The following is a 15,080-nucleotide window of genomic DNA, read 5'->3' on the forward strand; positions in this document are numbered from 1 at the left end:
GTGAAGAGACTGGGGCTCATTTCCAACTAACGGTAACTTGTTTAGCTAACGGTCACGATAACTTAGCGATTTTTAATATTATTGTTAGCGCCTTAATGTATTTCCAGCAATTTCTCGGAGGGGAAATTTTATTAAAGTGAAGTCCTAACTGCTTTTCCGCCGTGTTTTTCACTGTTGTAGGCTAACGTTACCAGAAAGAATCCGTTTCTACGGTGAGCTATTGTTTCTGTTGCTTTTCAACTACAAAACTGAGTTTAAATTCATTATTGAATAATAATTGTTTGAGACTGTAAATTATTAATGTAATGTTTTAATTCTAGATGTTTATTTGTGTAAATGCTGTGAGTGCGTTGAGCTCTGCGCGAGCTGGGAGCAGAGTTGCCATGGAAACGTCTCTCGCTGCTGTTTTCACTGCTTTCAGGTAAGTTTAGTCCCTAAAATCACACAAATATTACATACAAACGTTCCTGACACGTTTCTTACATGTAATTGACATCTTTCTATTGACTATTTATTTGATAGAATTAGAAATGGTTTAGCCTCTTCGAAAAAGTCCATTAGCATCAAGTCCACCGTTTTCAGAGGAGGTAACGTTAGGCTAACTCTGTAGATTGAGCTCTTGTTTATGAAACTTTGGGCTTTTAATCAAATCTTCATGTGTATATGAGATGTTTTGATAGATCTGTAAAGGTTTTGCTGGCGATTTGTCAATGGGTTACACAAATAGGATAATGTACTTAACCTAAACATATACACTGCACTGTGAACCGATGACGCCACTTACACGGAGAGTGTAATCGGCTGAAAACAAGTTCAAACGGGGTTAGATCTTTCATAGTAAACAAATATTGATAAATTGTTCTGTGATTTCAGGAGGACAGAAAGAAACTCTACAGAACAGATGGGAAGCTCCAAGATTTCAACATTTCTGAAGGAGCTGCTGATGGAGAAGTAGAAAATACAGGTGAACTGAAGAAGCTCATGAAATAACTTAATATGCATTTTTTCACAATATATTTTACCTATATCCCCATGCACCTGTTATTTCCTTTGGCAAAATGTGTGTGTGTGTGTGTATATATATTATAATTCCTTTATTGTCGCGCTGTCATTGAGCAACGTGTTAGCTTACTGCAAACAGTCACACAACGCACGTTCAAATTAAGATGTTTTAGCCAACTCATAAATGTTCAGACTTTGGATTAATTATTCATTTTTGTTTTGCAAATTTTTTTGTCGTTTATTGTTCTCTACTGTGTTGCTTAGCTATTTATTCCTGAAAAAAAAAATCAGAATTATGATGTAATGTATAAAACAATTTTTATGATTACCCCAAGTGTTGTTCTCTTATTCAAATTATAAATTATATAACTAAACAAATAGATAATTGATTAGGTGAAACTGTGCGATTGAATTTGTCGTTGTATCATACATCCTAGTGCATACATGCAGTGTGGTGAATTATTATGGCTTATTATAGTCTATTTAGGGTATTTTAGTCATTTAAAAAACATGGGTTATCTTAAAACATTTTATTATAATATTACACCACCCAAATATGTATTTATTTCCTTGTAATTCTCGTTGTCATTGCAGGCTGGTTTATATTCACCATTAAGAAAAGTGATTAGTGTAACCTTCTTAAAAATAGCCGTGAACTTAAAACAACAGGACAAAAACATAGTTGATGACTAAAAAATAACAATTTTATGACTCTAGACATTGTGAAGACAGTGGCATAATACAGTGACATAGGTTTTTTTAGCCATATAAAAACAGTAGTCCTGTGCATGGGTACATTTTACCCGCTGGCGCTTTTAGGTATACAGCGACCTCTGGTGGTTTAAGTGTTAACCATAGTCCTAGGCTACGGGACTGTGTTGCACGCGATGTAGACAACATTCGAATAAAGTTTATTATGAATAAATGTTAAATAAAGTACATAAAATAAAATAGGCCTACAATAATTTTTTTTTATCCATCCCACAAGTCTTGTAAGTCCATGTATTTTATTGTTATTATTATTATTATTGGTAATATTTTTATATTCGTTGTTATGTATTTGATTTTTTTTTTACCTTCATTTCGATCTCTTTACTTAACGTTCAGGGCTGCGTTTCCCAAAAGCATCTTAAGCCTAAATCGATTGAAGAACCATTGTCATCATTTGGCTTATGATGCTTTTGGGAAACGCAGCCTTGAAGAGTTTTGTAAATAATAGCCTATACTGTAAATGCCCGACATGCCAATAAAGCTTTGATTATGCTATATGACAGGAATTTTTACTGGAAGTGCAGTTTAGAGGATGAATTTAACAATAACCCTATAAATACCCTAACCCTATAATTATGAATACTAGAATTATAAATGAATAATTTGCGTAGTTTCATTTGTAAATGAAAACACCACTCATTTATCGTCACATACAGGTGTAAATGCAATCATAAAGTCAAAACTTTATTGGCATAATTGTCAGGCGTTTACAGTATTTGCAAAATATATGGTAGCATATACTATCAACTAGAAGTTGTTCCCTCAATAGGATCTCATGGCCACGACATATTATCACGTTCCCACGAATTAATATCTCGTGGCCACGACAAAACTAAACCAAAAAGACTCAAGCTTCATTTTTTTAAAAACTTAACAGTTACAGTCATTTCTTAATTTATGCCAGGAGTTATGTAAATGAAAAACGAAGTCGAGATCGATATGAAGCTTGAGTCGTAGACCTTTTTAATGATTTAAGTTAGTTTATGAAGTTAATTGCATTCTTTAACATTAAAACTAGCAGTAACTCTGAACTCATGTAAACAAAGAACGCTTCTGTGCGCTGGCGTCCTCCCACAGGTTAAGAGATTTTAAACAAACACTGTTAATACACATTTAGTTAACCAAATGAAACAATACACATTTTAATGCTATAAAAGTGTGCAGATTGAGAGAAGTAAAGAGCAGATGTTCATGTTAACAGCAAATGTAGATTTCTGGGTGAAGATCCCTTTAATTGCCCTGTCTAACATCACTAGAGGAGTAAATGGTTGGTAATGGAGGAAGCAGCGTGTCTCCAGGAATCTCTGCTTCCTTTGATACAGCTTGATTCATATTAACTCGAATGAGATCAGACTAAACACATTGTGCTTTTTTTTTACATGGAGGAACAGGGATTCACTGAAGCTAGAAACTATTGTCAATGTGACAGGCACGCAGTAATTCATTACTGATATTGATAAAAGATTTCTAAAACCTAGCCAATGCATTAAGCAGTGAAATGTCAATTACTAGAGTATTACATTTTCTTTACCTGTGTACTTTTTGGATAATTTAGTTTTGTCATATGTCATCATCTGCTTTGGAAACAAATAAATTACTTTTTTTTTAATGTGTAAAAGCATGTTTGACACTGAAATGCTTTCATATTAGTATAAACTAGAAAACACTTCAAGTATTTGTATATTTCTATTTTCTTATATTACTGGAACAGGATCTAAAATAATGACCAGTCTTTTTGTATAACATGTCTAAAGGAAACTTTCAAGCTACATAAACATTTCCACATTACTGGAAAAAAAAGTAATAGTTTTTATTTGTAAAGCAGGTATGCATCTACATCCACTTGTTTATAATCACAAAACATCAGTACTGAAATACTGTAATAATATTCAATGTAAAATGTGCAAGCAGATAATATTTTACTAGTGCAATCCTGTACTGAGTGAAAATACTATAATATTACCCACAGACAACAAATATTTATGCTGATGTTTGTGTAACTCTGGGTTCCAGGGCCTTTTCCAAAAATTCCTGAAGGACAAAAAGAGAGAGAGAACTTAAAGTATATCTACAAGTCTTAAGTATTATCTACAACCACAATAAACATTAATTAAAGCAAAAAAAAAGGGATGCACCAATTATCTGCACTATCGGCCGACTGTTTAAAACCTGATGATCGGGGCCGATTATATCCAGTCATCAAAAAGGCCAGAAAAATGTCAGACTGCAACTCGTGTGTGAAGAAATGTTTTCTGTAGGGTTTAGGGCTGTCCAATTATCGCTATAATAAAGCATTAATATAATCTGACTTAAAAATATAGCTGTCCACAGGTTCTGTTTAACTATTTACTGTGTTAGCGCACACTGCTAGTCTTGTGGTGAAAAATTAATTGTCTGGGTAAAGTTATGAAAACTATTGAGTTACATACAAACATTTCAGTTTTTATTTTCGGGTTTGATTATTATATTGGAAAATAAACAGCAGTTGAATATATTTTGGCCTTTGTTGATAATTTTAACCTCTGATATTCCAGTAATGTACCCAATGAGATATATATATATATATACCGTATTGTTCCGAATATAAGACGATGTTTTTTTTCTTGGAAATACATCTGAAAAAACCAGAGTTTCTTGTATAGTTTACAGCATTAGCTGGGAGAGATTGTGTTCCTAAACTCCGATCGGGAGATTTCATTCGGAGTAATCGGCAGAGAAATCTGCTATTGGTGCATCCCTAAAAATGAAAGTGATTTTAATATTTAAGATGGATTACCCTGACAGGATCAGAGAAAGAGTTGCTCAGCGGAGCCGTTTGCCCTCCTTTCAGCTCTCGGTATTTCAGATATTCATGGGCAAAAGAAATGGCCTCCTCTTCACTATTCAGAGAAAAAAAGCACATTGAAAGACACTTTTTGCTAGAAATACAAATTTACTTAGCACTCGAAAGAGAAAATTGTAATTGAAAACATTCAGATGAAACTACAGGTGCGATATGTATTATCTATCACGGTATCCTAACTGTTTTAACAGCGTGTGAGCAGACCTTCAGTGTCACAAACCAATCAAACCTCTTCAGAGCGCAGGGTTTCACTCGTGATGCTACACCTCTGACACTCACATATGGGGCAGAAAATGCACCTGATTTTGTCTTTATTTGTATTATATTATATAGTTAAACAATATCACACGATACTGAATTAAAATTCTCTGTTGAAACAACTGACCTTAAGAGAACTTAAAGTACCCCTATTATGCTTTGAATATTACTTTTCATGTAGTGTGTAATATGGCTGTTTCTGAAGGAGCAGAGTTTTAAAGATCAAAGTGCATGACAAAAAGGGGTTATAATCTCCAAAAAGAAAGAACTGAATCTGAACGGGCTGCAGAGTTTTGGTCCGTGTAGTTGTGATGTCTAGAAAAGCTAAACTAGTTTACATGAGTTCCCAAAGGTTGAAGATGTGAAGAGTCAGTGGTTAAAATTCACTTTTACTGTGACACAGCAGTATAATGCCAGCCTTTCATTGTGTTCCCATCATTGTACTGACGACTGCCTCTAAAATCTTGTATGTATGAATATATATATATATATATATATACACCTGAGTGTTTAAAATGCGTGGTAGCAAAGCTATAGCCCACTGCTAACCGGTTAACTCATGCTATTGTCTTGAAATCAGCAGTGTGACTGATTGTCTGCGGTCTGAATCAGATTCTGTCATTCTCATTACGAGCGTGGAGCAGGATTTTGTGCATACTGTGCTGAGGAAGTCTCCGGAGCTTAAACTCATGTATGGTCTTGGGCGATTCATTTCTGACACACGCTGTAAGTGGTGGACCAATCACAACATACTGGGCCATCTGACCAATCAGAGCAGAGTAGGTGCAAAAATGAGGGATTTAGAGTCGGGATGTGCATCTCTATAATGAGGCCGATACATTACAGATACATATGAAGCAGCGATGCGATGCGATACGGTTCATACCTGTTACGATGCAGAGCAATCTGATTTCAATTCGATTTGATTCAACGATGCAATGGAGAAAATATGATCACTTTTAATGCCTCGAGGCCTGTTTCATAAAACAAGTTTACCCAATAAACCTTATTTCAGTTAGTCTGACTCATTGTCAAATGATTTGGTTCCATAAAGCAAATTTAACACAGGCCTAGATCAGGCTCTGACTCTCTCACATACTATTATTTGACTTATTTTATTTATTTATTTTAGTTTCTAGCCATGAGCCTTACTCTCTGGTTTTATTACAGCTGTACCTTTTATAGTTAGCAGAACATTACAATCTAAATTCGCCTTTTTAAAGCATTAAAATAACTAAATTAAAAGTTGAAATCACTGAATTAAAAATGAAAAATAATAAAGACTATATTTTAATTGGTATGAGAATCACACATTAACTCATTTGAGCTTAGCAATTAGTATCTTATATTTGATTTACCCATTACAATAGCCCCTTTACAGTTACTGCTATCATAAAAATACACTTACTGTATATGTAGGTTAAAATTCTACAAAAGACGCATTAATGTCCAACAACAAATATTTTAGCAAAATGTATATTTTACTCAGAATTATTGCGCTTCTATTCTATTGTGCTCCGTCTGTTTAGCGTGCAGCAGCGCTCGTTCACTCCTGACAGCATAATTAATATGTTTACATGACTTTCTGACATTTACAGATGAAGAATATAACCGTGACATGTCAGTTATGCACTGAGGAAAACACAACGTCTCAAATGCATTAAACAGCACAGATATAGTCGCTGTTTGCGATGATCCATGATCGACATTAATTTGTGCACGCTTATTCTTAAGCAGACCTTAGTGAGATTGTGTGAACTTAATTAGTTGTTTATGGAACCGCTTTAGCCCCGATTGATTTGTTAGGTTACTTCAGGTCAGGTTTTGGACTTTATCACAACACTTCGGAGACCCGAGGAAAAGCGGGGATTAGTGACGTCATATTCACGCAGCAGCAGCGGTGATGAGAGCGCTTGAGAAACAGTTTAGAGAGGAGAAGTCAATCTACATATTAAATATTGGTCACAGATTATTGGTCACTTTCTAAACAATAAAAGTATAGCGCATCTACTAGTAATTATATATAAATTAATCGGTTTTTACCGATGCAAATATGTTAGAAGCGATGCATTGCGATACAAATGCCAACTTCTAGCCGATGCACACTTTTTAAACCAATGCATCGCATCGTTACTTTTTAATGCCGATGCACCGAGCGAATCTTCCCATCCGTAATATAGAGAACGAGTCCTTGAACAGACCTTTCAAACACTATGAGAAAAGAGGTGATGCTGCAATGTATATTATGTTTTTTTTTTAGTTGGACGCATGTAAACATTGTAGGAGACCTCCAAAACAAAATTAGGAACCTTTAAAATAGCATAATAGGGGCATTTTAATATTACTGTAACATTGCAGTGTTCATCGTGATACTTCCCAATCTCTCTTTCGAGGTTTATTATATTCCTACTGTACATGATCCCTTACACAACTGTTATTTCTAAATAAATAAATAAAATAACATAAAATGATGAACTTTGAATTTCCTTCACATCTTATAAATAATAATAATTTATGAAATTTCATCAAGGATCAACGAACCCATTTTGCTCCACAAGGCAGTTCAGCAGCTCCTGCACTATTTCAGAATGAGCCTTTGAGATCAAGTGCTTCTTCAGATAAGTGAAGTGTTTGGTCTTCATCAACATCTGCGACTTGCCATTTCCACAAAGGAAGGTGAACACAGTGTCTCTAATCTACAGTAAATAACAAGGTAAGGCATTTTAAATGAATCAAAGGTAAACAAGCACTGAGAACAGATTTGTTTGCACAAAGCAAGACCTGTGAAGGAATGCCGGCTAACTCTCCGGTGCTCATGCTTTCCTCCACCTGATCCAGAATGAGGGTAGGCTTGCAGGATAACAGGAAGCTCTAATGTAGAAGACACACAAAGTCTTGTTTATGTACAAACTGAAAATCAAACTCAAAATATGCAGATCACAAATCAGTAAATAGGAGAACCTGCATACATTCAAGATAAACCACTAATAACTCAATAATGACAGACAAATCAAATCCCAAAGAGATTCATCACTACACTAAAATAATTCAGTGAAATACGTATTTGGGGAATTGTCAAAATAGCAATAATAGAATTGAATGATATCACTCAGTTAGCTTGTAGGTTACATAGGTTATAAATACTGACTTCAGAAATGTACAAAATTAGAATCACAAATCACTATTAATAAACACTAATAACTGGATTATATTTAATCTTTAAAATGTTAAGAGCATAGGCAGTGAATAAATGTGTTTAGATCTTCCCCGTCTACAGTGAATGAGAACCTACTTGAATCTGTGGGTCCTTCTTTCTGGCACAAGGTATGAGCAAGAGTGTGCCCAGAGAGAAGGCCTGCAGGCTGAACTGAGCAAACCGCCTGGCGATGCCAACCAGATCCAACGTCAATACAAATGGACATCTACAATAAGTAAATAAATCAAAAATAAATTATATATATACTGTATATATATATAGTAAACAGACATGGACATCTCTGAGTACATATTCAAAATTCAAGCACATTCAAACCTTATAAATATAACATTTTACAAACTTTACATTAACATAAGACCCAGAATTAACATGGGTGTTCCCTACTGTTGCATTCAAACTAAAATAGTAGAAACATAAAACTATAATTTTTTGCTTAATTATTGTGCTGACACAAGTCTACATTGTTAGTTATTTATCCCAGTTTTGAACGTAATTCCTCTAAACGCTCAGGTGTGCCATAAGCTGAAGGAGTTTACAGAGAGTTTATGATTAAATGATTCTCATTACAGACATGCATGGCACTCCCTCAATTTCAAAAACTCATCACATCAACACGAATTACACAAATTAAATAACTGGCATTTTTTTCCAAGTTTTCATGGTTTCATGGAGCTCTTTGCTAAAGAGGTGATGACAGTGATTTGAATTGTGTATTATGGGAGAGAACAGTGGTGTAGCATTAAAATATGTAGTATTATTAGGACTTCACAATTACATACAAATCATAATTAATAAATATTTTGCTTGGTATTGTATAGATGATAAATATTAATTGTAAAACAAGAGCCCCGCCCTCTTCCCATGCTTTCCCTTGGATTGGAGACTTACTTTAGAAGCAGGACAAATGTGTTGTACATTACATCATGCTGTCGAGGGCTGAGAGGAAGAGAGGCTGTGAAATGATCAAACAGACTAACAGTTAGAAGCATTTAATACAAATTTATATGCAACTTCACAGAAAAACATGTCTAAGTATGTTTCTTTTTACCTGTCAAGAAAGGGGCTTGAATCACACTCCGCCATATCCGGGAAAGACTTTGCCCCTGCAGGGAGGGATAAATAAATACATATTAAATAAAATAACAATCTTGTCAGATGTGTTAAATTGATCTAAGTGTCACACACTACACGTGGAGGAGCACAATCCAGTGATGCTGTACCGGCCATCAGCAGCATGTTTCCTGAGGTGCACTTATAATGTTAGTAGATTTAGAAATAAAAGACCATTTTTGACCATAATTTTAGCCCTCTGAGTTAAATACTTTGTTTAAAAGGACTTCAATGCAAATGCCCACTGCTATGACTGGGAAACATAATAATAATTAATAATAATAATTTATGCATTTAGCAGACGCTTTTATCCAAAGCGACTTACAGTGCATTCAGGCTATACATTACCAGCATGTGTGTTCCCTGGGAATCGAACCCACGACCTTTTGCGCCGCTAACGCAATGCTCTACCACTGAGCCACAGGAACACTAAGTGCCCTGTGTTGCAAACATCTTTGCATATTACATCTACAACTCTTTTGAAACTTTTAATATGTTTTGTTTTCTTGCTATTACAGATGCCAAGATGACCTGATCGTAGTAAGTGCTGATTATAGTATTATATTTATTCCCATTTATTCAGCCGATCAGTCTTGCCTGTTGAGCACACGATTGTATTAATCTTGATTTCTGCGCTTCCACAAATGCTTTCAACAACGAACACAACGCAAACATCAAGTTTTTATAAAGTGATTATAAAGGAGCTCGCTTTCCAGTGATTATAAAGGAGTGATTATAAAGGAGCTCGCTTTCTCTATATCATCACAGTTTAAATAACATATTATTTCCATGCTAGTAAGAGAAACAATGTGAAGTTGAAGCTGAAATCACTGATCACAGATTACAATCCTTTTGAAGGTAAAAAAATTTTTCTGTCCATATCAGACGCACCAGAGGACGGGCCAAAGATGAAGCAGGTGTTGATCTGTCTCTACGCGGTCAGTCTTGTGCTGATGTTTTTATCTTCATTAAGTAATAAAGAGCAGGAAAGACAAAACGAGTTGTTTTGGAAGCTTTGGTTTCAATAAAAGCTGTTTTCGGACTAACAAGGAAGTTTTGAGCTGTGAAGTTTTTATAGTACAGTGACCTCTTACACTGATCAGCCACGGCATGAACACCACTGACAGGTCCAGTAGATCACATCGATTGAGGGCTGGGATAGATTTGGAGCAAGTGAACAGTCTTGAGTTTGAGTTTCTTGTGTTGGAAGCAGGAAACATGGGCAAGAGAAAAGCTCTGAGTGACCTTGACAAGGACCAAATAGTGAAGGCTAGACGACTGGGTCAGAGCATGTGGGGTGTTCCCGGCCTGCAGCGCTTAGTGCCGACCAAAAGTGTTGTGAGGAAGAGCGAAGGCTAGCCTGACTGGTCCAAACACACAGATGAGCTACTGTAGCTCACATATCTGAAAAACCTAATGCTGAACATGATAGACATGCAGTGCTTCACAGTTTGCTGAGTATAGGGCTGCAGTCGCAGAGCGGTCAGAGAGCCCATGATGACCAGGCTGCCTGCTCTGATCAGTTTCTTTCAGATCAGGTGGATGGCCAGACGTATGCGTGTTGTTTACCTGGGGAAGAGATAGCAGCATAGCAGCTAATGTCTGTGTCAGACACACGGGACACGTTCAGAGGTCTGACGCATCAGAGCTGTTTTAGCAGCACAAGGGAACATGATATTAGTCAGGTGGTTTTAATGTTGTGGCTGACCAGTGTATATGTCAAAAGATGTGGAAAAGTTCATAAATCCTTACACGCTAAAAATATGCTAAAGACAATCAACATTCATTGTATGGGGTTCGTGTCACCGTGTCAAGTCTGACTAGTTTTAAGCATGCAGTTGTCCAGCCCCTTATAAAAAAACACTTAAACCCTCTGGACCTGATCAATTTTCAGCCCATCTTTGACGGTTTTCAATCGGGTTTGAGAGCTGTACTGTACACTTATACGGAGACAGTTCTTAAGGTTGCAAATGATCTCTTGGGGCTGATTTTGGAAATTGTGTTGCTTTGATTATTATTAGATCTCAGTGCAGCTTCTGATACTCCTGGTATTCATTCATTACAATCTCGATGGCTGTGAGAGCTTTTTAAGAACGTCAACATTCGGGCAGTGATTCATTATATATATATATATATATTTATATACATACACTAGTAGACTATATTAGCCTAGCTCTGATTAGTGATAATGAGCTATATAAACAAAATTGACGCAGCAATGTTACGCAGTAAATGTTACGTTCCTGCAATGTGCCATGTTGGTCAAATCAAGAAAATGTTTGTCTGATGCCTGTTTAAGTGATGAACTGCACTACTTGTGGTTGTTTTCAGAGATGCTACATATGCTTCATACTTGTGCTACATTTGTGTGATCTGTGCTGCAAAACCTACAGCCCTGCTCTGTATTTAAACTTCTATATTGTCATTGTGCTAAGCACGATGTGGCCCACATGCAGGAATATTTTAGTTCGGTTTTTCCCCAAAATGAGTCTGACACCCGATCTAAATAAAAACATGAAAAATGATCACCTCTAAAAGACTGGGCACTGCTATGAGGGCTTCAAGAACCTTCTGCAAGTAGCTTGTCTACAGAAGAAAAAGCAGAAAGATTTGATGACATAAAACAGCAATGAACACAAGGCTAACAAACATGACAGCTTCAAGTATACTTGTTCAAATGCAATACAAAGCATGACTAGTAATCTATATAAATACAGAACTCATAGATCATGTTTCCAGATTTTCTCAGCATCTAAAAGTTATAGTTTTCCATTATTCACGTTTCACTATGCAGTGTTTGCGCAGAAGTACACTAAAAGCCTCAAACTAATGACTACACCAGCTTTATATGGACAGTAACAGACGTGACTCACCATATTAAACGACATAAGCTTTTGCAAGACACTGTTCCACAGCTGCAAGTCATAAACCTCATACTCCAGACAGAGCTCTGCCACAAGCCGGACAGCCTGCAAAGAAACAGCACTATGATATATGCCTTACCGAAAAATATGTGCAACTTATGATTTAGCATTGTATGACAGTTTGCATGAAAAAAACAAAACAAAAATAAAACATTTAATAATTATAAATAGTTTCAACTTTAGATTTGGTACTGCAAAAACATAATACATTATTTGCAGTAGAAGTATGCATTCACAGCACCAAAATGCAGACGTGTCCTTTACAGACTGTGGTTATGAGGTAATAAATCATATGTCAACATGAATAATGTGCGAAGTGCTTAAGAAACAACAACAAAAATTTCAAATGTAAAAATGTTTATCAGATGATACATAGATCCATTAGTTTTTCTCGGCCGCTTTGGTACATTTTTCAGAGCAGAATTGAAATTCTCAACTACTTGTTCAACCTCCACATCATCTAGTCACTTGTGCACATCATAAAATTGCACACAAAGTGTACAATTTCTCATTATTAATATAATTTCATCATTATTATTAATATCAATGATATTACGCAGCGCCTGAAAATAGGCTTATTGGAAGTTACCTAGCTGGGACTATTTTCAGGCGCTGTGTAATATCATTGCTGCACCCATGATACAGCAGCAAAGTTCCTTGATTATTACGCCGGAATGAGAGTATAGTTCCTAGCCATATCACAATCACAACTCTTCATTTTCCGTCGGTCTTAGTACACGATGTAACTACAGAAGAGTCAAGTTTTAAATAGGAAAAATATAGAAACTCTTTGGTCATTTTTGAGCGAGATGCTAACGGTCTAATCAGATTCAATGATCTATGCTAAGCTACAGCTAAAAGTGTTGTCGCCAGACCCGGAGATAGGCTGAATGGATTCGAAAACGGTAAAACTCAGCTGTTTAACTCTCGGGGAGTTGGAAAATGAGCCTATTTTCAAAAATAGTGGAGTGTTCCTTCAAAGAGCAATTTTAGATTGTAATGTTCTAATGTTTTGCTAACTATAAAAGGTACATCTGTAATAAAAGCAGAGAGAAAGGCTGCATGGCTAGAAACTGTAAAAAACAAGTCAAATAATTAGGGCTGGGCAAAAAAAATCGTTTTTTTGATTAATCGTTTTTTAAAATGACGTCGATTCGATATCGATTCTCAAAAGCCACGAATCGATCTTTTCCGGGATTTATTTCAGCACACATTTAAAACAAGATCTGATTAACGTGAATCTTATCATCAGTCTTGTAGAATCGAAACATCTGAATCGATACCCAGCCCTACAAATAATAGTGTGTGAGAGAGTAGTAATATCATTGGGTTCCTATTGGTCAGTGTTAGAGGAACTCAGCTTAGCCTGACAGTTAACCTGCTTTAGACCAGGTTAGTTTCCCTGCATAAGTTGCCACAGTGAGTCAGACTAACTGAAATAAGCCTGGTTTATTGGGTAAACTTGTTTTATGAAACAGGCCTCGAGGCATTAAAAGTGATCATATCTCCATTGCATCGTATTGCATGGAATCGCATTGTGTTGAAACGAATTGGAATCAGATAGCACTGCATCGTAACAGAGGTGAATCATATCGCATCGCATCGGTAGCTGCTTCATATGTATCTGTAATGTATCGTATCGTTGGCTATGCATCGAGATGCGTATCGCATCGGCCTCAGTCATGAGATGCATGATCACAGAAAGCAGTATCTGCCGATACAGATCTTTTTAAAGCCTTCTTTTTATCATTTATAACTATATATAGTGATACTCCAATCAGGATTTTTAGACATTTATTCAGGGCCTGAATTTCATTTTTGAAAATGTGGGTAATTCTCCTCTTTAGGTGTCTCTTGTGAAGCAGCTTTCACACAGGAGTCCGCTTCTGATCCGTGTTTACCACAAACACAACATTTATCCATTATTTTGATTTCAAATCCAAACATTGTCACTGAAAATGCTTTTTCAGCATTGCAATTCTTTTTTTACACAGTACAGTAATACAATCTTTAACAGACATGTTTAAACAATAAATATAAGCAACACATTATTCAATGCTTTTTACTTTTGCATTTACTTCTAGATTTATATATTAAGTTGCTCAAGCAAGTGGCAAAACATTTAAACTACTTTTCTTACTTTATCACAAACTTACCATTGACAGAAATAGTCAGCTCTACTGCCTTTCCTTTTGCATTGAAATCTTTATTACAAGCAATCCTGCGGTTCATAGAGAAGTTTGTTTTCCTTCCTCCACGAGTGCATCTATTATTGCCTTGTTTAATCTAAAAGTGCTCTTTCCCTTTAAACCAAGCCAACAAGCCATATGTGTTGATTGTGAAACACAGTAGACTTTAATAATATGCATTTATGGTGTAATTACTACATTTTCGTGTCAATCCATGAGAACCTGGCGTTATGTGTGTGTGCTGCGAGTGTGCACGAGCGCAGTCTTCAGGAGAGCATGCGAGCACTGAATGGTTAAACACTGGCAAGAATTAAAAAGTAATGCAATTTATAAACTTTACGATGACGATTTCGTGACGATGTGACACTGCTTCGATTGTGCAAGTGACAATTCCTGTGTCAACTGTGCAGCTCGCTTATAGACAGACGCGATGTGGTGATTTGAAGACATTTGTGTATATTGAGAGAGAGAGAGCGCGCGCGGTGATTCACTGTTTGTGAAATTACGTCTCACACAAGGTTTTCAAATTACTTTATAAGTTATTTAATTAAGAAATATGAAGGTGAGTACCTCACCCGCGCTGGAAAGAGACTGAGACGTGCAGCTGCATGTCGTGCCAAAACTCTCACGGCAGGCGTGTCATCAGCTTGAGATCGATTTTTTGAGATCGGCCTTTTTAGAGACCGCCGATCAATCATCCCAAAGCGATTATCGGCCGATAGTGATCGGTAGCCGATCAATCGGAGCACCCCTAATCATAAGAGACC

General features: G+C 36.2%; 1 protein-coding gene and 1 long non-coding RNA gene across 4 annotated transcripts in view; one reads left to right on the top strand and one right to left on the bottom strand.

The window, feature by feature from the left end:
• The first annotated feature begins 140 nt into the window (after positions 1-140).
• On the top strand, positions 141-1,072 carry LOC107747898 (uncharacterized). The gene is made up of 3 exons (XR_001640846.1): positions 141-212; positions 321-421; positions 874-1,072. It is a non-coding gene; the product is annotated as an uncharacterized LOC107747898 (long non-coding RNA).
• A 2,487-nt stretch (positions 1,073-3,559) lies between these two features.
• Positions 3,560-15,080, bottom strand: part of kntc1 (kinetochore associated 1) — a 75,126-nt gene continuing 63,605 nt past the window's right edge. For all 3 annotated transcript variants that reach the window (XM_016562514.1, XM_016562512.1, XM_016562513.1), the window contains 9 exons: positions 12,074-12,169; positions 11,730-11,786; positions 9,139-9,193; positions 8,979-9,042; positions 8,166-8,295; positions 7,655-7,744; positions 7,415-7,569; positions 4,550-4,652; positions 3,560-3,804 (listed from right to left, as the gene is read on the bottom strand). In XM_016562514.1, coding sequence (XP_016418000.1) covers positions 3,754-3,804; positions 4,550-4,652; positions 7,415-7,569; positions 7,655-7,744; positions 8,166-8,295; positions 8,979-9,042; positions 9,139-9,193; positions 11,730-11,786; positions 12,074-12,169 — 801 coding nt within the window. In that variant the 3' untranslated portion in view covers positions 3,560-3,753. The remainder of the gene's footprint in view (positions 3,805-4,549; positions 4,653-7,414; positions 7,570-7,654; positions 7,745-8,165; positions 8,296-8,978; positions 9,043-9,138; positions 9,194-11,729; positions 11,787-12,073; positions 12,170-15,080) is intronic.

Source organism: Sinocyclocheilus rhinocerous, unplaced genomic scaffold (assembly GCF_001515625.1).
Source record: "Sinocyclocheilus rhinocerous isolate Xijiao unplaced genomic scaffold, SAMN03320098_v1.1 scaffold1612, whole genome shotgun sequence".
Taxonomy (NCBI): Eukaryota; Metazoa; Chordata; class Actinopteri; order Cypriniformes; family Cyprinidae; genus Sinocyclocheilus; species Sinocyclocheilus rhinocerous.